Source organism: Vicugna pacos, chromosome 34 (genome assembly GCF_048564905.1).
Source record: "Vicugna pacos chromosome 34, VicPac4, whole genome shotgun sequence".
In the NCBI taxonomy this organism is placed as follows: Eukaryota; Metazoa; Chordata; class Mammalia; order Artiodactyla; family Camelidae; genus Vicugna; species Vicugna pacos.
In genome coordinates, this window is record NC_133020.1 from 48,585 (window position 1) to 75,093 (window position 26,509).

Consider the following 26,509-nt stretch of genomic DNA (forward strand, 5'->3'; position numbering starts at 1 on the left):
AAAACCCAGACTCAAGCAATCTCGGTTCATATAGCTGTCACCTGGTGGGTGACAATTTCTTGTCATTCACTTTGTCACTGGTTAACCTTTTGCCCTCAGGAAAAATCCCAAATTCCTTAGTTTGGAAGAAAAACACCCACATCGATTTGGCTCTTGCCAGAGTCTTCAGCCGTATCTCTTTTCTCCCCTGCTCTGCCCCTTGGCTCCAGCGACTGGTCAGACTGCGTCCAGCTCCGCGGGTGCCCTTCCTGCCTCTGCTCTTTGTGTTTGCTTCTTGCCTCTCCCTCCCACACTTTCTCCTCCTCCTTCAGGTATCTGCTTACACATCACGGCCACCAAAGAGGGGACAATATTGACACAAAGCTGGACATCCCTTCTGAGTGTTCCAACTCTGCCCTCTTGTATACCTGTCATGGCATTTATGTCTCTGTACCGAAACTGCCTGTTCATCTATTTTGCCAGTTAACGGTACATGATCTTTCAGTTCAGGGTGGACTGTCATCTTCATCTTGTGGTTCCAGTGCTTGTCACAGTGCCTTAGCACATGGTTGCTGAGTAAATGAATGAAGAATGAGAAAACCAGGCGCTCTGATCCTTAGCCACAAGAGCAGTTAATTCAACATGCAGCCCTGGGCAAAGTCTAGAGTAGTAATCTTGTGTTTTGTGTTGTAATCGTATGTAGGTATTTTTCATTCTTCTTAAAACTTGGAAAAGTCTCAGCTTTTCTTAAAAAGTAAACTGACATTTAGTTACCTATGAAGGATTTTAAGTAAAGAATCTAATTCTTTCATTTTCTTTCCAGCTACTACTGAACTTGAATCTAAGTCCTATGGACTCTCTCGTAGGCTTGATGGATGAGTCAAGTCTAAGTGAAGATCTGATTTCAAAAGCACGTCAAGAATATGTGGAGATTTTGAAGAAAAAGTGCACGATCTACAAGATAAATAGTAAACGTTTTACCTGCTGGGCTGTTTGCCAAACATTTTAGTTATTTCCCATTAAGATACTGACACTGTTTATTAAGGGGAAATACTCTTGCATTCTATGTGCATGATTAAAATCTATGAATTATTTTAAACCACGTTTTTCTGCATCTCATTGACTTTAAAGCAGAGTTTTGGGAATAAAACCCAGCACTTTGGAGTATTATATACTCAAACCGAGCCCGGATGCCAGCTGTTTAAACAGCACCCAACCACCCACAAAACTTGTCGTTGATGTTGAGCAGTGTTGATTGATAGCTTTTTTGAATTTTCCAGTGTTAATCACTGTCTATAGACCTAAAGATTTAGACGGACAGCGTTTGGATCTGCTGTGGCTGTTCCAGTGTTCTGATGGATCCCAACAATCGTTACGGTGCCATCAGCCTTTCTTCATGTTACCTTAAACACTGATTCACAGATGTTTCCTCATGGAGAAATGAAATCTGCCTCAGGCTTTTCATTTTCTCTTATTTATTTACTTACTTTTTGGAAACAGTCTTAAAATTAGAGACAAGTTCTGAGCACCAGACGCAAACGGACGTTGTCACAAACCTGTCAGCTCTCCCGTACATTCTCCTAAGGTGTCATTTCTCTTTCCTAAATGCACATGTTCTACCATAAGTTCTCTTGCTCTTCCCTCTCACCAAGAAGTCATTTGTTTTTCAGAAAATGCCTTTCTCCTTTTCCTGTCACGTGTTAAATTGTATGTAAGCCCCCACTTGTAGCCACCCCTTCAAATCCCATTGCTTTATGAACTCTTGCGCGTGTTCATACGTAATTTTTTTCTCACAGTAATCTGCTTTAGTCAATTTAATTTGCAGGTTCCCAATCACTGAATGTAAGACAGTAAAGGAAATACTCTCCTTCTCAACAATTTCCAGGAGCTGAATTTTTAATAACTCCTACTTAGATCCTTTATTCCTTTTTCTGTCTTTTCAGGGGGCTTACTTGGCAAAACTCCCAACTACACAACAGGCTGATTATCATTCTTCCCCCTTACATCCCCCCAGGCATCTAAGTGCTGCTGAAGAAAGTCACGCACCGCCCAGCGATCCTGCTACTTTTATTTAATTTCCATCTTCTTCCTTCGCAGAGATGATTTCAAATTTCCCTCTCTGTAAACACCTCCCTCTGTTTCTTCCCTCTCACATGAACCAGACAGTCTTACTTCTGACGACAAACTTCCTGAAGTATTTGCCTGCATCCCCACCAGCAGTCTGTCCCCACCCACTCTGGTGTGTCTTCCCTTCCACCATTCCCACACAGCGAGTCACAAACAGTCTCTGCTCTGCACGAACACTGGGACTGTGTTCCCGCGCCCCTCGTGGCCCCTGGGGATGAGAGCTCGCGCCTCGCTCCCGCTCCCAAAGCGCTGGGATGGCTCTGTGGTCCCCTCATTCCCGTTACTTAGCAACGTGTGCGTTAAGCTGCCCCGGTCCACGGAGACAATGCCCTGTGCATTTTTACGGCTATTCAGCATTTCTCCATTCACTGCCCACTTGGGGGTGGGGTGGGGTATACTGCGTATTCTTTGGTGATGGAGGGGAACTGGCCGCGCCCAGCCTGGCTAGTCCCTGGAGCTATCCTGCAGGCAAGGATGAGGATGCCTGAGGCTTAGGTCCCGAAACCCGGCGAGGACCAGGGCCCCAGGTCCCCACCTCCAGCCCTCATCTCCCCAACTCTCAGTCCCTGGGCGACGCCGGCTCCAGGCAGAGAGATGGCCTGGGTTGGGGGCGCGGCACCGAGCAGGGAGCGCGCAGAGCAGGGCGCGGGGCGGGGAATGGGAGGCGGGAGGCGCGGGGAGTGCGGGGAGCCCCGGTGACGCACCTGTGACGTTGGCGGCGGCGGGCGGGAGTTCCTGGCCCCTCTTGGGCGCCCGGCGAAACCCCGCTGCCGGGTGGGCTCGTCCACGTTGGTCGCGAGGAGGCGGGGGTCAGGGGCACGCACTCTCACCCGCCGGAGCTGGACGCGCGCGGGTAAACCGGTACAGGGAGCGGGAGGGACACAGCACTTGGCGTCTGGGTGGGTGCCCGCACTCTCCCGCGGGGCACCGGTTCGGCCACCTGCACCCCCGCTCAGCCTCGCGTGGTCTTTCCCCTGCCCCGGCCGGGAGGCGCGGGGCGGGGCGGGGCTGCTGACGCGGCCCGAGAACCCCGGGACGGAGGGCGGGGCGGCGCGAGGCGAGGCGAGGCGAGGCGAGGCGCGCGTTTGCACCGGGAGCCGGTCAGAGTCGAGGCGCGGGAGCTCGGGAGCAGAGTCGGATCCTTAGCCCGCCCCGCCCCGCGCCCGGATGAGGAGCGATGCTGCTCGGTCTGGCCGCCCCTCGCGTGCACCGCGCGGGAGACAAAGCCCGCGCGCCCCGCTCATGGTAAGTGGGCGCCCCGCGGGCGGGCCGGGGCCTGTGGGTGGGGAGTGAATGCACAGCCTCTACCGGGGCGATCTGGGGGCGAGCATGAGACAGAAGGGGAACTCGGGCGGGAAAGCCTCTGGAACTGGAGAGAGGGCTGGTGCTGGGCCGTCCTACAGCCGTCAGTGGCAGCTCGCGAAACGAATGCCTGTGATGCTCTCGGCCGCCCGCAGCGGGCCGGGCCTTGGCGGTGCCCGCACAGGTGGGCGGCGGCGGCGGCCCGGCGCTGACGGGAGCGGGGGCTCCCCGAACCCAGGCCCCTCCGCCGAGCCCTGGGGAGAGCCCGGCGCAGGTTTGAACAGACAGCTCGGGACGCTTAAGGGGTCTCCTGACGGTGGGGGTCGACCGGCCTCTCCGGCTTGAGGCGCGGAAGGCTCCTGGGGACCCCCTTTCCGTATGTAGGTCACGGCTGTTCGCTCCCCCCTCAACAGGGATGTCCCCCGTTGGAGAGGACCGTAATGGAAGGGATGGCGTGGGTAGCTGGTCGTTTTATTGGGGGAAGTGCTTTTGGCCTGAAGAAGTCCTCTTGATTCCCCAGCACCCCGGGACACCTGCCTCGGGTGCAGTTCCGGTGGCGACTGGGGCGACGCAGCGAGGGTTTGTTTCCACCCCTTATGGCGTCTGTCCCCGAGTCGGGTGCTGAAATGGGCCGCGCTCGCAGCGTGCTCATCCCAAGACATTGGGGGAGCTTCGGTTTAATTTTTTAATTCTTAGAAATAATAACAAGGGCGGGGTGGCGGGGGAACAGAGGTGTCACTGGAGAAGCCTTATGAATTTAAAAATAAGGAGGACTTGCTAATTTCTTTGGATCTTGGGCTGGAGTATTAGGAAATCCAAAAATGTTAAAAGTTTGATCGAGTGATAAAGTGGATCGTGGACACCGGTTCTCCCAGTCTCTTCCCAGACCCCCGCCGCCGCCGGTTTGCTTCGCTTTCTGTTGCCGCCTAGACTGTAAAAGGCTGGCACAGGGCCGGCCGTTTCAGTCAGAGCAAAAGGTCTGCTGGGCTGCGCTGGTGTTCCCCATTACAGCGTTGTCAGTCCTGTCCCCTGCGCATGAGTCCTCGCTGTGCTGCCTCCTCCTCCTTGTGCGACAGGAAAATCCAGTGGCAAACGCCTCAAGGAGGCCGGGAGGGGACCCAGGCTCTTTGGCTGGGGAAATCCTTTTACTGATTTTTGCCTGGTGCCGGGGAAGGGAGCCCCCGCCCTCTGATCTGACCCTGCTCCCTGCAAGGGGCTACCGTGGGAAGAACCGGGATGATCAATAGAAAGTCGTTTTCAGTCCTAAGAAACAGGACACTGGACATGTAAATTATGAATTGTTTATATAAGTGTAGGCTTGGCTCAATTACCAGTCATGATAAGACAGGGTTACAACACTTAATAAACAGCAGGTGTGAATATAAATGCAAGGTTTATTGTGATGCATTGCTAGTTAATGAGTAGCCTCACCACGGGGTTATTGGACTGAAATGAGTATTTAGGACAATGGACTTCCTGTTTGCTCCTCCACCCACACATGGCTCCAGTCCTCAGTCTCCTTAAAATGAAATTGCTCAAAGGAAGCCTCTGGAAGATCTTTGGCCAGCTGAGAGACACACAAAGGATCATTCCCAGGAGAGCCGCGATTGGCCAGGCAATTCATTGCCTTTGACGTTTCTCAGTCAAGTCGACGGCAGAGAAATGAGAAAAAGGCTTTTCCCGTATTCATTTTACAGTTTTTAAAGCCAAAATGACAGTACCAGAAGCCCCCCACCCCCAATCTCAGTACCTTCTTCTGATGGATCTGGGCACTGTCCTCTCATCCCCCTGGTCCCTGGAAGCAAGTGCCTGGCAGCTGTCCCAGGATTGTGTATAATGTTGTCACACACACACACACACACACACACACACACACACACACACACACACAAAACTACTGCTTACTGAGGGAGGCAGCCAAATGGCTGAGGAAAGACTTAAGTCTATTAGACAAATCATTCTCATTTGTAGCTACATCTCACCATCACATTTTTCTTACCTTGTCTCATTTTTGTTCTATTTGAGGGAGGGAGAATGCCTAACAATGCAGCACATGTTAGTAGATTACCCTTTTTTCTTCATAGAAGTTTGAAGCAGTGTCTTTAAGGTATTACCTGACTTATTCTCGGAACACCCTTATGAGCATACACTATGACCTAATCTTGCAGATTTTTCCTGGTTTTATTTGGTATTTTTATTCACTCTAGACATACTCAGGCATAAAGAGGCTCACTATTCAGATAAAGAGATTGTTCAGTTTTCTTAAGCCAGAAAATGAAATTTAACTTCTCTAACATGCCAAAAATACTACAGAAATGTCCTTTCAACAATAGCCAGCAAAGGCTTTTTAACTGAAAATCAGAGAGGCTGAATGATATCAGAAAACAAAAACAGATCAGTTGTAGTGTAGAAATTAGCATAACACTGCTAAAAGGCTTTAGCTAGCTGGTTAAAGCCAATGGAGAATAAACCAGGGACCCTTAAAAAATGATCAGAAGTGAAAACAAAAGCAAATGAAATTTACCTTTAGGGAAGAAAGTAGAGCCAAGAAATACCACTGAAAGAAACAAATTCCGGCAGAGAAGACAATGGGTACTCAGAAAGAGATCCTTGCAGCAAGCTAGCTGGAGCATTCCAAATCACTTTAATTGTCAAGGAGCTTTTGTTAGGTCACCTGGCGGCTGGTGTGCAATCAGTTGTCCAGGTGGAACTTTAGCAAACAAAATGGCAGGTCTTGTGCAGATGGGGGAGAAGGGGTGTGTTGAAGATATAGTGCTTGTGGAACGGGTCCTGGGTGTCCACGGAGAAGTGAGGACATTTATATAGCTAGCAGAATCCCTGAGGTTCCCAGGTATCTGAAGCAAGTGAACAATTCTGTCCTAGAGGACCAGGCAGCGGAGGGAGCCCAGGTTAGTGGGGTGAAGGCGGGACCAGGCTTCAGCTGGTGCACCACGGGAATGAGCTCATGTAATCCTTATGGCGGACCTGCAGGGTTTCTCTTTACCAAAAACACAACGGTGACCACAGTGTCCTTTCTCTCCAGGAGTATTCTGGCCGTGTATTTGTGGACGGTGGTGACTCTTAACTAACCAAGGAAAAGCATATACTAATGGGAAGTGAGCGATGGAGATGTGGGGAGGCTCCCCCAGGACTGCGCATGCGTTCCCTTCCAAAACAGAAGATTTGTTCCTCTTTCTTCATAGGCTTCTCAAACCATTTCTCCCTGGGTGGCTGGGTTGGGTCTCTCTTGTGGGATCTGCGCTGTGAGGCTGAGGAAGTAGATAGAAGAGACGGAAGGTAGAAGAAATGCTTTCAACATCCCTCTGGGGCCCGAGGCAACCTCTCGCCCCATCAAACGCATGCGCAGTGCAGAGCACTTGCGCTCCATCCAGAAACTGAGCTTTCTGCTTTCCTTTGTTCGTCCCTATGTGTCTTCCTGGCGCGCAAGTCCAACTTAAGCTGTGGGATCTTCTCTTCCACCCACTCCCAGGGTCGCCACCGAGGAAGAGGGGCAGGGCGACAACAATGGCAGAAAGGAAAACACTTTACGTTGTTTCAACAGTTTTCATCAGAGCACATTTACAACTACAGCAAAAGGTGTCACCATGAAAAGTAAATGCGCCCCCACAGTCCCACCACCCGAATTCAACTGTATTTACTACTTTCGGTGTTTCATCACACAAATATGTAAAATCGAGAGATTTTTGTCAAAGCAATACACAAGTATGAAGGTCCAAGTAGGAGAAATGGAATTAGAAAACAGGACGGAAAGAGCAAGGGTGTTTTTTGGAGGGTAGAAAGCAGAGCAATGTGTGGAGGTTGCTGACGACAGCCTGTTTGTTACAAGTAGGTTATTCTCGGTGATGGCCCCTCGGGCTCTGTAGCCCGGGTTCTGGACTCTGTCAGAGAGGCAAAGACAAGGATGGCAGACAGTAGGTGCTACCAGGACCTCTGCTGCTGGAGAAACCCCTGACCCACTGTCACAGTGGCCTCCTCTGTCCCATCTTTCCTTATCTGTATGAGGGGCCAGGCATATCCAAGAATTGTGTCCTCCTCTGGAGCGTTTTTCCAGCCTAATTCGGGGAGGCATCTGTCTTGTCCTGTTGCTTTGGAGTACCTGCTATGCATACCCTTTATGGAAGCTGTAGGAGGGGGAAAAATCTTTTCCTCTACGCTCTTAGATTCAGTGTCTGGGGCATGTGAATTAAACTGATGACAGGAGAGATTAACAGGAGAAAAGATTTCCCAATTAATGGAGACTATTAGGCATAAGCATAGGAGCTTCACAGGAAAGAAGAGGAAATCCAAAGAAGTCTTAATACCATCTTAACAAAGGGAGATGCATTGAGAGAAAGTGACAAGACAAAGAAAAAGGGGTTTGAGTTTCTAGGGGCAGTAAATTGTGGAAAGGTAAAAATGTGGTGAAAATTAATGGCAGATAAAGATTATTTTAGTAATGTTTATCTGTGCGAGCCCATCTTGGTGCTGACTTCCTCCAGTGGCACTGGTTACTTTCCTTCTGGTATGGGTGATGGGAAGGGAAACACCTTCAGAAAGGGAAATTTATGCCCCGCTTTTAGGTAGAAAGGGAGAGACCAGAGAGTTCCTCCTGTGTCTGCTGTTTTTTAATTGCCTTCAGCTCAAGATAATCCTTATGCCAAGGTGGCATATTTTGGGGTGGTATATTCTAGTTTCCTTCAGAATTTCCAGCAGAACCTTTCCTCAGCACAGTCTGGAGCCCAAAGCCCGTGGCATGCTACACCAGCATGAGTAATCCCGATTTGCTTTTAGTTTCTGCTCATCAGTCTTGGGAAATTTCTGGGTTTGTTTTTTTTTTTTCCTGTGCTCCGGTTGACTTCACTTACAACCCAGGGGCGCCACTGGTCTGTAGATAGTTATTTACCCCTTGACACCTGCGGGGCCACACGGATGAGGTAGAGTTACAGCTTGGTTAAGGAGACAGACTACTTAAGTGTATAATTGTGTGTTTCATGGCATATATGGGGGAAGCAGATGTTACAGGGATGTAAAGACACAGTCTGGCTCTTGAAATTTTAAGGGCTATGTGTCCAGGAAGGATGATGATGGAGGCTGAGTGGAGATTTCCAAAGTGTAGGCCCTCGGGGGAAATAACTAAGGGAAGCTGACAGTGAAGTGATGCCAGCTACCTGATTCCTTCTGAAACTAGGGGAGGCGTAGATACATGAATTGCTTTTCATCTTCTTCTGTGGAATTTTATCCACCAGGGACATGGTCACTGGAGTCTTCTGCTTACCTAAATCTTTGGGTACCCAGGTAGACCACCTCTGCTACCCAGGTGACCCCACCCCCGTCCTCACCTCTGAGTGGCTTCACCTCATCATCTTTGGTTGGAGTTTGGTGTTTGAGTATCATTCTCCTCCCCTTGGTTGATCTGGCAGAACTGTGTCCTTCTCTGGCTGTTTCACACCAAACTGTCTGTGCTTGCTCTCTGTCCACAGTGCAGTGAGTGTGCCCACAGCTGCCACACAGAACTGTTAAGTGGACATTGGACAAAAGCACTGTGTGTCCTGCTTGGGGAGGGGGACCAGCCCCCACGTTCCCAGGCTCACTGTGCCCTCTAATGGGTCCGATTCCTCTGAACGCCCCACTTTCTCTCCAGACCCTCTCCTTGTGCTAGGATTTGTTTTAGTAACCAGTATCTGGAGTAATTCAATCACTGGCCAGGACCCAGGCCCATTCTCTTTGTCATGGGATTTGTCATCACTGAAACTCCTCCCAACCTTCCCGGGGTTGACACCCTTTCCCTGGTTTTCCTGTGCATTCTTGCTGCAAACCATGTTCATCTGAACCACTGGGCTCTCTGGGAGGCCTTTTTCAATGTCTGTATTTTGCTGAAAGTAACAGATATCTTTCTGAAAGACTACATGTCAACCATACGTTTTTAAGACACTCATTTACTGAACGCGGGACAAGCACCGGATGCTCCTTGCACCAGATGTCTTACTAGCAATTTAAAGACGAGATAAAGTCATGCCTTTCAGAGAACTCATAATCAAGAGGGAGTGTGTGTGTAAAAACAGCTCGCCTCTGGGGTAATGCTCTGAGAACCACGTTTACAGTGATCCTGGGAGCATCCGTTCTCCTGGAGAGCAGTGAGATGCAGACAGAGCCTGCCCACCATGCTCCTGTCTTAAGCGGGCCCTGGAAACCTGGGTCACATTTGTCAATCCGGACAAGCAAGAAAGGGCTTTCCAGGCAGAAGGATCTGCCTGTGCAAAGGCTCAGAGTTATAAAGGTGCTGCGGGGAGAGTGGAAAAGACAGATGGTAGGCAGGTTATGAAGACTCGTGAGTGACATATGGAAGAGTCTGTTCTGTGAGGAACAGCGATCCCAAGAAGGTGTTAATCGGATGCAGGATTTAGCAGGTCCCAGCCTTGATCCTCTGACTGTGGCTGCCATGTGGGGCATGCAGGAGACCGAGGGCAGGGAGAGCTGGGAAGGCTCATTGCCATCTCTGGGATGCTCAGGTGCTTGCATTGCTATCTGACTGGAAGTGGACGGGAGGGGAGAGGTTGGTATTGGGGATCCCATGGTTTCCAATTTGGGCCTGAATGGAGAGGACATCACGACCTAATTTAGTGAATGAAAGAGGAGGAGCGAGTGGACGAGTGGAGAGAAAGAAGGGGACAGGCCAGGTGAGGAGATGCTGTCCAGGTGAGTCGAAGTCTGGCTGGAGACAGAGACCGAGTCGCCGGTACCCAGGTGCAGCCAGGTGGTGGGGAGACTGCCTCCCCACCAGGGGGTGGCCAGGAAAATGAAGTCAGGAGGCTCTGCAGAACAGATGCAAAGTTTGGGGCAAAACCAAAATGATTCTGTAAAATGTGTACTCTTTCGAATGCAAGTTTTCATGTTTGAAAGTCCCTTAAAAGGGACCCCACCCCCACCACCCGTCTGTGCGAAGCTGCCACAGACCTGCCACGACCCGCCTCCCTGGTGACTCACTCTGTCTGTGTTCAAGTGGTGGCAGCCCCGCTCCTTGTCTGTGATTCCTTCACCCCCCCCCCCAGTGTTCTGGATTTGATGCCACGCTGATGTCAGGGATTACAGTTCATCAGCGTTCGGTGAGAGCGGGTCTCTAGCCAAGGGTTAGTTTCTGTTCTGTTTTTCTCCAACTTCCTAGTCCCCCTCCACCCACCCCCAAGCTCTGGTGGCCAAGGCTGGAAGGCTGGGCCTTGGCCTTGCTTCTCAGTAACCATAGCAACTCACCTAGGCCGCCCACAGTTGGCCCAGCCCAGCCCAGCCAGCTCAGCCTCCTTCGGGTCCTTCCTGCCCAGCCTTCTCTCCTTGGGCCTCTGCTCTTGGCTGTGCGACCCACCCCGGGGTGGGGTTTGCCCCCTTTCCTCCACAGCCCCTCACTCTCTGCTCTACTAGGCAGGCTTTCCTGGCCGTACATTCTGAGCGCTGGGAATACAGCAGTGGAGAAGGCAGGCCATGGAGGGGAAATCAAACAGTCCAGCCCTCATAGAATTTATGGTTTAGGAGAGATGTCAGACCCAGAGTACTGTCAGGAAGCCAAAAATAATCCGAATAAGCAAAGTAATAGATAAGCATTTAAAATGGAATCAGTGCTTGGGAGAAAAAACAAGGAAGGGGAGCTAGGGTGTTATGGGTTTGGTTTTATTTTGGGGGCAGTAATTAGGTTTTATTCATTTATTTACTTATTTAAATTTTCTTTTTAATGGAAGGACTGGGGATTGCACCCAGGACCTCATGCATGCTAAGCACGCGCTCTAGCACTGAGCTGCACCCTTGCCTTGATGTATCATCTTGATGCGTGGCCTGGCTGGTTGGCAGTCAGTTTGGTTAGTGATGAGCTGTTCCTTTCACTTTTACACACCTGTTTTGGGAACCGTTTATTTGTAGCACAATCTGTCTGTAAAATTCAGGGTCGATCCGTGAGTGGTTCCCAAACCTGATTCCGTAACACAATCACTTTGGGTAGTTTTCAGAAATAGGGCTTCTTGCCTCAGCCGTGGACAGTCTGATTTGGCAAGTCTGGGCTACAGCTTGGGAATCTGTGTTGTGAGGGTTACAAACCACTGACCCAGATGATGTCCATGGGTCCTTCTTCTTCGCAACTGATAACCCCGAACCTGCCCAGCATCAGGGCCATTTCCCAGGCTGGCCTCCCCCATCCACCTGGAGCTGAGAGACAGGACTCCCAGCCAACACACCTGTGGGAGCCCAGGCCTCCTTTCCAGGATGCCCCTGTGCATGTGTCTTCCCTGCGTTTCATGACAGAGCCTCCTGGATGGGGAAACAAGCTCCTTGCCCTGAAGAACCACCTCCTCACAAGGCACGATGACCCCAGAACACAGACGTCCCTGTCTCTGCTCCCCCCTCCGCAGGGAGCAAGCACCCCATAACCCTGGCCCCTCCACAGGTCGCACCTTTGTTTGCTGGGGAGTCGGAAGGGACCCTTGGTTGCTGAGACGTTTGAAGGCTGCTGAGTGCCAGGTGCCAGGGATCAGGACGCAGAGATGAGAAGGCATCCAGCACCTGAGGAATCTACTATCTAGTGAGGGAGACAAATGATTATAACACCACTCGGACCCGAGCACAGGTCTCCCCTAAACACAAACTCAGCCTAGGTCAGGAAGGCTTCCAGAAGGGTCTTAGAATTTGGCCAAGTGAAAGGAATGGGGCAGAGCCAATGAAAAGTGGAAGCTTGCCAGGCGGAGAGTTTCTGGTTGAGCAAGAAATAGTAATGCTAATAATAACAGCTGACATTTGTTGACTGCTTGCTACATACTAGACTCTAAGTATTTACTCCTTGATAACTGTCGTGGTAGGAAAAACAGTGCTCCCCCATGGCCACACCCTCGGAGCTGGAGTGTGTGAATCTGTTACCTTAAAGGCAGACGAGACTTTGCAGGTGTGATTAAGAACCTTGAGGTGGGGGGATTCTCGTGGATTATTTGAGGGGCCCCAGGTAATCACTGGTGTCTTTATAAGAGGAGGGCAGGAGGGTCGGACGGACTGAAGGTGCCACTCTGATGGTTTTGCAGGTGGAAGAGGGCCTCAAGGAAGGAGCGGAGGCACCTCTGGAAGTTGGAAGAGGCCAGGTAATGGTCTCCCCAGAGCATCTACCAGCATCTCTAATGATGCCATGGACTTCTAAACTCCAGCGCTGTCGGGGTGGGGGTGTAGTTCAGAGGAAGAGAATGTTGCTTGGCATGCACAAGGTCCCGGGTTCAATCCCCAGTGCCTCTGTTGTGGGGGGGGTAATAGGGCATAATTCACAATAGCAACAAACTCCAGCACTATAAAATTATACACTGGCGTTGCTTTAAGCCATAGTTGGTGGTAATTCATTGTAGCAGCAACAGGGAACAAATACAACTATGCTCCTCCCATCCTGCAGCCAAGAGGTCAAGTAACGCACCCAAAATTGTAGAGCAAGTCATCTGTCCAGGATTCAGAAGGTAACCGTCCGGCCCCAGGCCCTGCCGCACTTGCCCACGCACACTCCTCTCCTCCCAGACGCAGGCTAGGAAACATCAGGGCTGCAGGAGGTTGTCAGAGAGACGGAGATGGGGAGCTTGCGCAGCTGAGCTGGCAGGAGCCCGGATCCCAGAGGCCCTCCTGGGCCAACTGGAGAGGGTGGCTCCCTGCCCCCTACTTGCCTGTGCTCCTTTTTGGGGTTCCACTCAAGGCCGTGCCAGACTACGGGCACCCGCTGAGAGCAGAGGTCAGCTCCTTGGTCCCTGCACCCCCTGCCCTACCTGAGGCCAGGTGCACACTGAGCTGTTTGCTGATACAAAACTCTACCTGGTCTTCACTATCAGATGGTTTTTAAACACTTCCCCAGTTGGATGGTTAAGTAGATACTCTGGTTAAGCACAGCATCCTTATGCATTTTGAAATCTCTGTCTTCAAACATCTGTTCCAATCTTATAAATCCTTTATTAATTCTAACTCTTTCTGTCTCTAATATAAAGCATCCCCCATCCCTTACTCTTTGACTGAAATAGGTGGTCAGAGGAATTTTGAGGCAGTGTTATGGTTGTTTTTTTAATATTAAACACAATAAGCATTACCTGAACCCACATTTCCAGAGATGTCTGCTTAATTGATATTCCAAGTCTTTTACAGGCTGTGCTTAGGTTTTTAGAGCAGCAATAGCTAACATTTGATTAGCATTTTGTAGCTGCCTAAAAGCATCCTCGTCCTCCCATCAGCTTGATCTTTTCAGAAATGCTCAGGGGCAGGCAAGTTCATCCTTGTTCTGAAATGAGGCAACTAAGGCTTGAAGAGGTTGAATGTGGCCAAGTCACACGGCTGAGCCAGGTGGAGACTAGGGGATTCCACACTTCCTCTGTTGCATTATTTGCCCCTAAAGGGGAAAAAAATGACCCAGAACATCCATACAAGGAAATCGGGTACCAGATTCCAGGTCATGTTTCCTTCCCAAGTACAGAAGTAATATGCCTGGAGGGTGGGAGGGTGCAGCTCAGTGGTAGAGCGCATGAGGTCCTGGGTTCAATCCCCAGCACCTCCACTAAAAATAAATAAATAAACCTAATTACCTCCCTGCACCAAAAAAAAAAAAGAAAGAAAAGAAAAAAAGAAACAGTCCTCTAGATGGAGGTGAAAGAAAAGGTCCCTGGCTCTTATCTGGGCTGGATAATGGTGCCAGATTCTCAGCCGTTAATAGGCTGGTTAAAGGAATTTGAGTTACCTCTCTGCTCCAGCCTTCGACTTCCTCAGGGTGGTACCCAGAATTAGCACCAGAGGTCTCCAGATCCCGGTCTGCACCAGGAGCCCTGTGTAGGCTGAATACAGGATGCCCTGCTTTCATATACTGCTCACTTGCAAGTGCACATGAACATCTTTGGGATCAGTAAGATAAAATGAGTTTAAGTGCATTACTGAGTTCTTTAGATCACTTTGTGTCTTCTGAGTCAATAGATATTGAAAGTATGGCCCTAAGGGAAGCTGTATTTTTTAAAAATTATTTTATTTTTCTTTTTGGGGAGAGGTAATTAGGTTTATTTATTTATTATTTATTTTTAATGGAGGTGCTGGGGATTGAACCCAGGACCTCATGCATTGTAAGCATGCACTCTACCACTGAGCTCCATCCTTCCCCACCACATTGTCATTATTTTAGAAGGGACTTTTATGCTTTAAAACCATTGGAACCATGGTCTGCAAAATTCCCTTCATTGCTAGTACTCTGTGGTTCATTCACAATGTCAAGTGAGTGAATTTTCTGAATGTACCGTAAATGTACTTGCTGCTGACTTTCTCCATGTTGCTATGCAAGGAGACTGAGCAGCCTTATTTCCTCCCACAGGACATTGAGGGGAGACTTCCCAGTGGAGGGTGAGACTGACTGTTGATCCCTCACCCTCCCCAGCAGAGCAGGGGACTGATTAGTGACTCGTGGGACTAACCGTGCCATCATATAGCACCCACCCTCAGCCGTCTCTGGTTCTGGGCCTCCTCCCACCCCAGGTGAGACTTGGCTTGGACCAGAGCTTCATTTTATCTGCTTCTCAGATTTGGATACGGTCTTTGCATCCTTGTATGTGAACTGGACCACATAGACATTTTTCTTACCCTTTATAGCTTTGTCTTGGTGAGACTCTTCCCCTCTCAGGTGCCTGTTCAAAATAGCTAGTCGACTTCTGGTTAAAAAGAGGACTGGCCAGAGCCAGCCTCCCTGGCAGACTGTCCTGCTCAGAGATGGCTCAGAGATTTCCCACCATGGTACAGCCATACAGTGCAGGAGGAGTATTTTTTCCCGGGGGCTTCACAGAGGGGAGCTGGCACAGGGCGGATCAACTAAGAAGCCACGACCACAGATCCCGTGTTCATGGCTTCTTTGGCTGCCAGGAAGAGGTAGGATTTGCTTGCTTCCAGTCACAGCCCTGCCGATCGCCACTGCCACCTCTACTACATAGGGACAATTCACCACCAGCAACTACTGTGCCAGGATCCTCAGCCGGCTGTGGACACGTTGAAGAAAAACTCATGTCAGACACTGCATCCTCTTTCTTGGAAAATGTCCAGATTATATTCAGGCTTGTTTAATGTGTCCTTTTTTTTTTTTCCACTGCTGCTAACATAGTCTCTCCACACATAGTTCGCTTGAGCAACACAACTCATTCCATCTGCAAAGTTTGAATAACCACCTCAGAGAGAGCCCGGTACTGCATGTGGTGAAGGGTCAGCAATGCGGGTGATGGGTCAGCTCTTCCTTCCTCTTTTTTTTTTTTTTTTATTTTTCAGTTTTATTAGGTAGAACTGTTACAATTTGACTGTATATATACAATATTTTGCATGTAAATACATATATACAATATACCGCACATATTTTTAGTTTACATATATGTACCGATCATTGTTTCTAAGAACAGCTTATACCTTTAGCTTTTTAAACTTACATAGTTATCAAATGAATAAAGCCAATCACAAAATAAGAATTAACAGAATGCGGTAATCCAATCATTAAGGACAGTCAGATGTGCTGGCTCATATTCAAGAGATCAGTCATCTATGTTATAAACAATAGGTAGTTCACTTGTGTCCCTTTTTTTTTATTTTCCACATGTAAGTGATATCAAATGGGATCTTCCTTCCTCTTTTAAAGACACCTGATTTGCATAGTCATTTGGTCTTATAAATTCTTCTGTAGAATGAAAACTGCATTACTATTTGTTTTTTCTTTAATTACTGAAGTATAGTTGATTGACAATGCTGTGTTAGTTTCTGGTGTACAGTATAGTGATTCAGTTATGCGTTTATATATATTCTTTTTCAGATTCTTTTTCACTATAGGTTATTACAAGATATTGAATATAGTTCCCTGTGCTGTACAGTAGGACCCGGTTGTTTATCTATTTTATATATAGCAGTGTAGAGCTGTAAATCCCAATTCATTGCTGTGTTTTTCAAGATCAAGCCATTAAGTTGTTATCTAATCTCAAAACAATCTAATTAGACAATCTCTAATATTCTATCAGTTTCATTACCACCTGTTCAAGGCATTTACTTGATTCTCATCTCTTGGGGGCAAGAAGATGACAGACAGTCACAAAGGGTAAGACTAAAACACAGAAACTGGCAGTATGCTCAGAGTAGTACAAAAAATCAAAAACAGAAGGATTAGAGTGGGCAGACCCGTCATCTCCCCTTCCTGCCTGGAAAACACTCTTTTTTCTGATTGTTTAAGCGTCCTCCCCAGAACAGGCACCAGGAGCTTCCTAACGACTTCCCATGAAGGGAGATTCTCTAACGAGGTTCTGCAAGCTTGTTCGGCAGCCAGTGTTCACACAAAGGTGAAAAGCTATGAGCTCAGCCCCGCCCCTGCGCCCAGCAACACAGCCCGCTGGCCCACTGCCCCACTGCCTGCGGACAGTTCTCTGTGCCGTCTCAGGGTTTATTTTCAGTTCTTCGGTGACATATACACAGAATGATGTTTTCTTGTCAGTAAAGCGCTTACTTTTTGTTAGGCAAGAATTAATCCATACGTCACCATTCTTAGAAGAATTAGGAAAAGTAAATTACATCGGTTGTGTAAACAGCCTTAAGTCAGAAGCCGCTAGGAGCCCAGCAGCGCCGCCTCCTGGGAGCATGAGCATCTGTAACCCCAGGAGGGCTGGTCAATGGAGGCTTCCGGTGGACAGAGCAGTGGGTACCCAACTCCAGCCACATTTCAGAGTTCCTCCCCCAGACGACGTGCCCCTCGTGTCCACAGGCCACACTTCCTAAGAGGCTCTGAGCTACACCCCCTCACACACAGGGATCCAGGGGGCCATCACACAGACCTCACCCTGGTCCTGGGGGCAACTTCACTCTGCTCCAGGTGGGCTAGCTTTCCTCCCTGAGGACGTTAACACATGGAAGGCTTGCAGTGAAAATTCAAGGGGACACTGGATCCCCTTGAATTTGACACATGTGGTGTCACATTTGCACAGTCCTGACATGGTAGTGCCTCCTTAATTTCCTAACTCCAGGTGCCTCACCTGTCTCTGCTAGTCCAGGACCTGCCCCGAAGCTTTGAAAAGGGAGGGAAGGTCCAAAAAATGAAAAGACAATACACAGACTGGGAGAAAATATTTGCAAAATACATCTAATAAAGGACTGGTATCCAAAATGTATAAAAAAAAACTCTTAAAATTCAACAATAAGAAAACAAACCAACCCTATTAAAAATGGGCAAGAGTTCTGCATGGGCACCTCACCAAAAGAAAGACACAGGGTATCTTTAAATAAGCATGTGAAAAGGTGCTCCACATTGTGTGTCATCAGGGAAATGCAAATCAAAACAAGGAGCTAATCACTACACACCGATTAAAATGGCCAAAATCCAAAACACTGAAAACACCAAATGCTGGTGAGGGTGTGAAGTGACAGGAAGTCTCATCGTTGTTGGTGGGAACACAAAATAGAGCGGACAATTTGGAAGACAGTGCAGCAGTTTCTAACCAAACTAAACATACTCTTACCACACGACCTAGCAGTTGTCCTCCTTGGTGTTTACCCAGAGAAGCTGAAAAGATGTATCCACACAACCTGCACACGGATATTTGGAGCAGCTTTACTTATAACCTCTAAAACTTGGAAGCAACCAAGATGTCCTTCAGTAGGTGAAGGGATAAACTTTGGTACATCTGTAAAATGGTATATTATTCAGCACTGAAAAGAAATTAGCTACCAAGCCATGAAAAGACATGGAGGAATCTTCAGTGCACTGTAGTAAGTGAAAGAAGCCAATCTGAAAGGTCATATACTGCAAGATTCCAACTACATTGCATTCTGAAAAAGGCACAGCTAAAAATAGATTAAAAGGTAAGTGGTTGAGTTAGAATGGCCATCCTTAAAAAGTCCACAAATGATAAATGCTAGAGAGGATGTGGAGAAAAGGGAACCCTCCTACACTGCTGGGGGAATGTAGTTTGCAGCCACTATGGAGAACAGTATTGAGATTCCTCAAGAAACTAAGAGCTACCATATTATCCATCAATCCCACTCTGAGGCATATATCTGGAGAAGACTATAATTTGAAAAGATGTATGCACCCCAGTGTTCATAGCAGCACTATTTACAACAGCCAAGACAGGGAAGCAACCTACTTGTTCATTGACAGATGTCTGGATAAAGAAGCTGTGGTATATTTATACAATGGAATACTACTCAGCCATAAAAAAGAATAAAATAATGCCATTTGCAGCAACATGGATGGACCTAGAGATTGTCATTCTAGGTGAAGTAAGTCAGACAGAGAAAGAAAAATACCATATGCTATCACTCATATCTGGAATCTAAAAAAAAAAAGATACAAATGAAATTATTTACAAAATAGCAACAGACTCACAGACATAGAAAACAAACTTATGGTTACCACGGGGGAAATGGGATAGGAAGGGATAAAATGGGAGTTCAGGATTTGCAGATGCTAACTACTGTATATAAGATAGATAAACAACAAGTTCATACTATATAGCACAGGGAACTATATTCAATATCTTGTAGTAACCTATAATGAAAAAGAATATGAAAAGGAATATATGTATGTATATGTATGGCTGAAACATGATGCTGTACTCCAGAAATTGACACAACACTGTAAACTGACTATACTTCAATTTATAAAAATAAATAAATAAATAAATGGTTGCCAGGAATTAGGCAAAGAACTGATTTTTTTTTTAAACAGACTACTTCTTAGAGCAGTTTTAGGTTCACAGCAAAATTGAGCACAAAGTGGAGAGAGTTCTCATGTACCCCTACCCCTACGTATGTTCAGAATCCTGAAGAAATGAGACACAGTTGCTACAATCGATGAATGTACATTAACACATCATCACCACCCAAATTCCACAGTTTACGTCTGGGTTTATTCTTGGGGTTGTACATTCTATGGGTTCAGACAAAGCCTCAGAAGATTTTTAGGGCAGTGAAACTATTGTGTATGATGCTGCAATGGTGGATTCGTATCATTACACACCTGTCCAAACCACCCCTGGAAGCTCATTTCAAGGTCAGTTCTTCCCCAGGCTTAAGAAAGTCAGCCGTGTGTTACAGATTTTTCCAAAAGCTTCAGTTCGCAGAAAGCCCTCCTCTTACTGTGTTCAGGAGCTGGTTTCTAAGTAGCACGCATGGCCAAGACAAGTAACAGATTGTCAAAGGCAAGAGGAAACAGCGATGGAGCCAAAGACAGCAGAGAAATCTTACTTGATATGTCTTACTCTTAAAAATCTCATAGGAAGCAAATAATTTGGGAAATAATTGACACAGATACTCACATGCATGTGCACACAATGTAAAGCAAAGCCCTGATACTTTTTTTGAACAAAAATCATCTTTTTTTTAAAAAAAAGAGATTAATTCTCTAGGAACGTAAAAATTAATGGTTTGCCCTATGAATGCTTATAGAAAATCCATTCTTCTTGAATGTCCCTGGGAGCTGATGTGTGACGACGTTTATCCTTTTCTCAGTGAAGAATTCTGTGGAAAACTCAAACGTATCATCTTTTTCTGTCAGTCGCTTCCCACTTTGTAAAAATAGCTTTTCTGTTGAAAGAATGTTGTGTCAAAACGGGCTCTGGCACCGTCTGACCTACCACACTGCCTCTCAGAGGGCTTTGCCTGGGCCCCATGACCCCTTTCTTTATGAGTCTCCCTTTGGCACAGGGATGTCTACCCCGTGCCTGCCTCACCACTGTTTTTTTTGGAAGCAGGTGACGTGCCGGGTCTCACACCTTCACAGCTGGAGAGGAATTTTTGCCTCAGGATGAATCATGCCTCAAGTCTTACCCACACTTGATTTAGACAGTACTTAGATGAGATTTTGTAGTTGGAATGGATCCTGGGATAGATTAAGACTTTGGGGCTGTTGGGATGGGGTGAACTTATTTTTCACGTAAGAAGGACAGGAATTTGGGGGGTCCAGAGGATGGAGTGTTACAAACTGAATTGCGTCGCCCACTGAATTCAGAATGTCACAGAATGTGACCGTATTTGGAAATAGGGCCTGTAAAGAGGTAATTACTGGACTCGTGTGGGTGGGCCCTAACCCAGCAGGACTGGCGTCCTTATAAAGAGAGTAGGTGAGGACACCGATGCGCAGAGGGGAGACCGTTTGAGGGCAAAGCGAGGAGGCAGCATCTGCCGGCTGAAGAGAGAACCCTCAGAAGAAACCAGCCCTGCCTGCACTTTGATCTCAGGCTTCTGGACTTCAGGACTGTGAGGAAGTAAACCTCTGTTGTTTACGCCCCCAGGCTGGGATGCTTCATCGCGGCCCCTTCCCTCTTGTCACGTGTGCTAGCTCAGCAGCATTTGTCTGATGTGCCATCAGGATCAGCCCCCGCCCTTCAGAGACTCTTTCTGGACTAAGTGAGGGATGGACATGGTCTCCCTACGACTGCCTGCATGGGCAGGCGCTCTTTGTCTGAGAATCTCTGCCCTATGGGTGACGGCCTTGACTTCTGACCTCCTGCCTGGCTCCTGGACTCTCACAGAGACACATGGGGGAAGGGGAGAGGAACAGCTGGGCAGGAATTTCAACAGGAGTGTTGTCAGAAGGGGTCAAAGGATGAGGAAGACACTCAAGGAAGACACGGGAACCAGCTTGAAGGGGGCCCTGACTGGCGACACCTGGGACAGCTTGTGAATAAAAACAGATCCTGGTAGTAAGGCGTGACAGCCTCCTAATAGACAGAAAACCGTGAGTCCCTGCTGATGCCAGCCAGTGCATGAAGCCATGGAGAGTCTGAGGAACAAACTTAGTGCCCAAGTGTCTTCTCACAATTAGAAAAAGTGTAACTATAGAGTGGGAAAACCTGGCAGACGCCACACTGATCAAGAGACAAAAATAAATAGCAGTTGTGGGACAAGCTGGCAGTCTGGTGCTCACGACAGGAGACATGGGAACAGTGCGGTACGTGTTCCCTGACATCCGTGCCCAGGAACAACACATGACTTCCCGAGGGAGCCTGAAACAAGGCCAGACTGAGGGACATTCTAAGACATGAGAACTACATGTGTTTCTAAAGAACATTATTGGTAACTTGAATGGAGTCTGAAGATTAAATGGTAGTGACGTTCCAGGGTGACCCTCCTGACTTTGATGGTTGAATTGTGGTCCATGTAAAAGAAGGTCCTTGTTTGTAGGAAATACACAGTATTTGGGGGCATCAGGGAATCGGGTTGGCAACTCACATGCAAGTGGCTCAGAAAAAATCTTATTTGTCCTGTACTTGCAATCTTTCCGTAAACTTGAGGTTGTCACAAAATGTACATTTGCCTAATGTTAAGACAGGTTCTTTCAGTGATGCCAACAAGCCCAAGAGAAGATGTTCAGTGTCATTAGCCGTCAGGCAAATGCAAATGGAAACCACAGTGCGGTCCCACTTCACACCCCCAAGATGACTACTGCCCCCCCCAAAGAAACCGAAAAGGAACAAATCTTGGCGAGGATGTGGAAGAACTGGAATTCTTGAACACGGCTGGTGCAAATGTAAAGCGGTTCAGAACAGGCACTCACGTACAGGTGTGCGTGTTCAGAGCTGCACCACTCACAGCAGCCAAAAGGTACGTGCATCCCAGGTGCTCAGCAAAAGACAAATGGATAAAAAAAAATAATATGTCCTTATGATGGAATATTATTCAGCCACAGAAACGAATGAAGTGCTGATATGTGCTACAGTGTGGCTGAACCCCGAAAGCCTTGTACTCAGTGAAAGATCTGAACACAAAAGATCACACGGCGTATGATTCCATTTAGATGAAATGTCCAGATAGGCAAACCCAAAGGGACAGAGCAGATGGATGGTTACCAGGCTTCGGGGCGGGGGTAGAGACCTGCTTAGCAGCTCACTTTCATTTCAAAGTGATTGAAGTGTATTGGAACAAGATCGAGGTGGTGTTTGCACAACGTGAATGGACTGAATGCCACTGATTGTTCAGTTTAAAGTGGTTAATTCATTTATTGAAGATTTATTTACAATGTGTTTGTTTCAGGTGTACAGCAAAGTGATTGGTCTAGAGATTATCATATTAAGTGAAGTTAAGTCAGACAGAAAAAGACAAATACCATATGATATCATTTTTATGTGGAATCTGGGGGGGAAAATGATACAAGTGAACTTATTTACAAAACAGAAAGAGACTCATAGACATAGAAAACAAACTGCGGTTACCTAAGGGGTAGGGGGAGGGATAAATTAGGAGTTTGGGATTAACATATACATGTTACTATATATAAAATAGATAAAATGGTTAATATGTGAATTTCATCTCAACAATTTTGTTTTTAATTCAAGCATTTTGATGTAAGTGTTGTATTTTTTAAAAAGGAGGAAGTGGTAAGATAAAATGCAGTGGCTAGCAGCTGGAGTCTTTAGAAACGGTATTCCCTATAACCGGTCCCAGAGGGTGGACCCACCTCATCCTAACTGGACAGCTCGCTCTGTGCGTACACCACTGTCCCCTAGCAGGGCACAGAGAGCCATGGCATCCGAAGTCCACAGCAGAGAGGATAAACCCTCCGTGGGGGAGGCAGCGCATCTAGACGCATGGCAGCCACTGGTCTGCTTGACGCTGGAGGATGCCCCCAACCCTACGGGATGGTCGAATAACTGTGTGGATGGGGTGAAAAGGGGTCTCGCTAGGAGTGGTGCATGAACTCATTCTCTTCATTCAAGCACATGACCCACTAAATTTGTGCATACTGTGTGACATACAGTGTATGTAGCTGAGATAATTTGCAGAACGAACCAGTCTGTATCATTATCTCTGTAGACAGATGTTTCCCCGAGAGCAGGCTCCACAATTTGCCCAAACGCAATGGCCAACAGCCTCATTTGCCAGGAGGGGTACTGTTCAGTGGTGGAGCATGTGCTTAGCATGCACGAGGTCTTGGGTTCAATCCCCAGTCCTTCCGTTAAATAAGTAAATATATAAACCTAATTACCTTCTCCCCACCAAAAAGACTGCACTCTCCATAGAAACTACATAGTAGTTTGGTGTCCGGGGACTCAACAGCTCATCTGTCACTTCTCCACTCTGCCAAGTTTGACTTGATGAAGCCTCAGGCACAGTCTCAGCAGTTTTGTGCCTCTGGCTCCACAAAGAATAATTTACTGGTACTACTGGCACTGGAGTCTTTTCCTTCAAATCTGAAAAGGCAAACTAAGAAGCAAAGGAGAACATCACAGATGAGTGTGGGGTCTCCGTCCTCCATCCCCTCACCCCTAGCCCGCCCGCCATGCTGGTCTGAGCCCAGGCGCTGCCTGGCCCGGATGCTCCCCCCAGCCCCCCAGCCCTTCCAGGACCAGGACTTCTACTGCCCCTTCAAGTCATGAGTTTACGTCCCCATCCTCTAGGTGAGCCCCCGCTCACTTCTAGGCTCCTTCCCTCCTCCCTTTGGAAGTTGGTGGGGGCAGGGCGCGCTCACGATGGAGGACCTGTCCGCCTCCTCGGCGTCTCCGGTCAGGACTCCCATGGGCCCCACAACTGGGGCCAACCAGCCATCAAGATCCTGTGCCATTTGGAAAACTAGTGGCTTGAAAACAGAGAACAAGTGGGTTTTGAGAGCAGTGTTCACTAAGTGCAAAGAAACAGGTGAATAGACCCCGAAGGGCTTGCTAATAGCAGAGGGAAAAAACAGGGAAGGAGACGAGGGTAAAACTACGCAGAAGCCTCATGACTCTGGGGGCAAGGGGAGCGTCCAGTTGCAACAGATGACCCTGACAGGGAGAAACGCGCCCGCGGGAAAGAGCAGGCGCGCGCAGCGGGGCGAGGAAAGGTGCTGAGCGCGACCTCAACCCAAACCTCACGTGGAGCCGCAGCATCACCCCATTCCTGTCTGGCCTTTGTCTTTGCTCCGGGTCCCCTGGGATCCTAGGGGTTGGCTGCTGTAGGGCAGGATGCTGGGGACCCGGGAGGGAGCCCACTGTCCCCGAGCCGGCCTTTCTGGAGGAGAGAGGTGACAGGGCTACTTGTCTCTCTGTGAAGAACCCCCTGCTTTAAAGCCATCAATCTGATCATCTCTTCTGAACGTCCTGTGGTCAGAATGGGTTTTTCCTGCTGTGTGTAAGAGTCACGGGCGTCAAGGTGTTAACCCTATTTCTCTCTGCGAAAATGCGTTATAATCCGGCTTCATTTTCTTTGTTGTAACTTTCTCCAGCTTCATGTTTTTTCTGCGATGGACATACCTTTTTATAATAAGGAAAAAATCATCTAATATGTTTCTGGCTGGCAGAGGTCTGGCTGGGGCAGGGACAGAAAGGGGGAGGAGGAGGAGGGCAGCGTGCAGGGTGGGGGTGGCCTGTGGCCTCCAGGTGTTCCCTTCTGCTCTTTCTGCCTTTGGTTCACTGTGTCCCCTGTGGTCCGATGGACAAGCCAGGCTTGCAGAGACAGCTGCTGAGCGCCGGGACAGGGCACCGAGGGAGACGGGTGGTCTGGAGGACACCTGGCGTCTGCCGCACCTGGTGACCCCTCTCTGGTTGTGCTTCCAGGTGAGCCTCAAAGCAGGAGCCCCGAGTCAGCCTCTCATCTGACACCTGCCACCTGCCACGTCCGGACTGCCCCCTGCCCGGACTTGTGACCGCGCTGCCTCTCTCAGGTCAGGAAGTGAGGTGTGCTGTCCAAGGGCAGGTTCTCTCTGGAGAGCAGGTGCTCTGCCCTCAGCACATGGTGGGGCTGGGGAGAGGCTGGCTGTCGGGGCCCCTGATGTGTGGCCAGATCCTCCCCCCAACACTTCCCTCCAGCAGTGGTCACCATCCCCCATGTAACCTGTTTTACAAGGCACCCCTCCTCTCATTATGCCCCAAGGGGTGTGGATGTGCCCCATCTTGGGGGAGCAGTGGGTGGAGAACCAAGACACCTCCATGCATTGCTGGCCTTGGCTGGGAAATCAGGTTGTGTGCACCCACCCAGGAAAAGAGGTGTTCCTCAGGCAAGCACCCTGGTTCAGCAGCAGGCTGTGACAGAGTGGGGAGGGGGTCAACCAGTGCGCCCACCCACCTGCCCCCTGCAGCCTAAGGTGCCTGGTCCCTTCAGGCCCAGTGGGCTGTCTCTCGGGAATTCCCCAAAGAGACAGGCTACTGTACACCCCCAGCCAGCCCTTACCAGGGGCTTGTGGAGACAAGTCGTGCAGGGAGGGTGGCTTAAAAGGCACAGTGATATCCACACATCCAGAAATTCTAAGCACTGTGTCCCAAGTCACGGCAGATCAGAGCACTGGCGACTGAACCACCTTGCGCTGCCCCGCCCCCAACTCTGGGCTGACCGAGATATACACCACAGCGTGCAGCCCAACAGAACCCCCCCAGGAAAGCCGTCCATGTGAGTGGACCCCGCGTGCCCAGGAGAAAGACATCTGGCCACGGCAGTGACAGGGCCTGTCCCCTGAGTAGTTGGCATGTTTTCCCTTCTGCCTCATCTTCTAAAAGCCAAGGGCCAAGTAAGTGGTCCACCATCTCATTCCATCCCCACTGCCCCCCACTCCCACTTCCCTCTTGGGTTGAGGTGGGTGTTCACGCACACACGCGCACTTGGAGAGAGACATGCATCAGTCCATGTGGAGGTGTGCTGTCTGGATGGTCTTGAAAGGGCAGAGATGTTATTCAGCTGGGATCTAAGAGGTGCCTGGTCGGGTGGGAAAGGGGGACCCTCAGGTACCTTCCTGTGGGGTCATATCTTTAAAGATTTTGTTGCCTTTAGTTCCATTCAACAAAAGCCATTTCCTTCTCCAGTGCCAGTACCTCCCTGGGTTACCTTGCCAACCAGGTGGGGTGGGGGTGGCCCCTCCCTGCCGTCTCACACCTAAGTTAGGCTGGGTTAGGATAACCCTAGAGGTGAGTCTGTCCTGGGAGAGGGACAGACTGAGGGTGTGGGGGAACCCTCTTCTGGCCCTGAAGGTCCCAGTAGGCCAAGGAGGGTGACAGAGATCAGGGAAGTGTTTCCTTCCACTTCCACTAATGAACTCTGTAAAATTAAGTTATTTCACCTCCATGAGAATTTTAAAAATGAGAAGGTTGCACCTGGAGTCCTGAGCTCCTTTCTGATAGTGACTTCCGGTGATTCAGAGCCTTGCTGGTTGGCG

The 26,509-nt window shown here is 48.7% G+C and overlaps 2 protein-coding genes, 1 long non-coding RNA gene and 1 other non-coding gene across 13 annotated transcripts in view; 2 read left to right on the forward strand and 2 right to left on the reverse strand.

Moving 5' to 3' along the window:
• LOC107035099 (ankyrin repeat domain-containing protein 26-like) overlaps positions 1-1,078 on the forward strand; it is a gene marked incomplete at its 5' end in the record, with an annotated part of 48,800 nt that extends 47,722 nt beyond the window's left edge. The window contains one exon of the mRNA XM_072954251.1: positions 803-1,078. Coding sequence (XP_072810352.1) covers positions 803-858 — 56 coding nt within the window. The remainder of the gene's footprint in view (positions 1-802) is intronic.
• Positions 1,079-2,818: 1,740 nt separating this feature from the next.
• Positions 2,819-26,509, forward strand: part of LOC140691232 (guanine nucleotide-binding protein G(I)/G(S)/G(O) subunit gamma-4-like) — a 42,487-nt gene continuing 18,796 nt past the window's right edge. For 3 of the 10 annotated variants that reach the window (XR_012066801.1, XR_012066802.1, XM_072954234.1), the window contains exons 1-2: positions 3,195-3,351; positions 24,921-25,027. Coding sequence is in view for 1 of the 10 variants with exons in the window: in XM_072954233.1 (XP_072810334.1) it covers positions 3,284-3,351 (68 nt within the window). In the remaining 9 variants the exon portion in view is untranslated. Of the gene's footprint in view, positions 2,960-3,064; positions 3,352-21,970; positions 21,994-24,920; positions 25,028-26,509 lie in introns of those variants that run through there. The other 7 variants (XR_012066803.1, XR_012066799.1, XR_012066800.1 and 4 more) reach the window with 7 other exon arrangements.
• On the reverse strand, positions 9,325-10,819 carry LOC140691332 (uncharacterized). The gene is made up of 2 exons (XR_012066949.1): positions 10,657-10,819; positions 9,325-10,220 (listed from the first exon to the last, which is right to left on the reverse strand). It is a non-coding gene; the product is annotated as an uncharacterized lncRNA (long non-coding RNA).
• Positions 14,467-14,540, reverse strand: TRNAC-ACA (transfer RNA cysteine (anticodon ACA)). The gene has a single exon. It is a non-coding gene; the product is annotated as a tRNA-Cys (tRNA).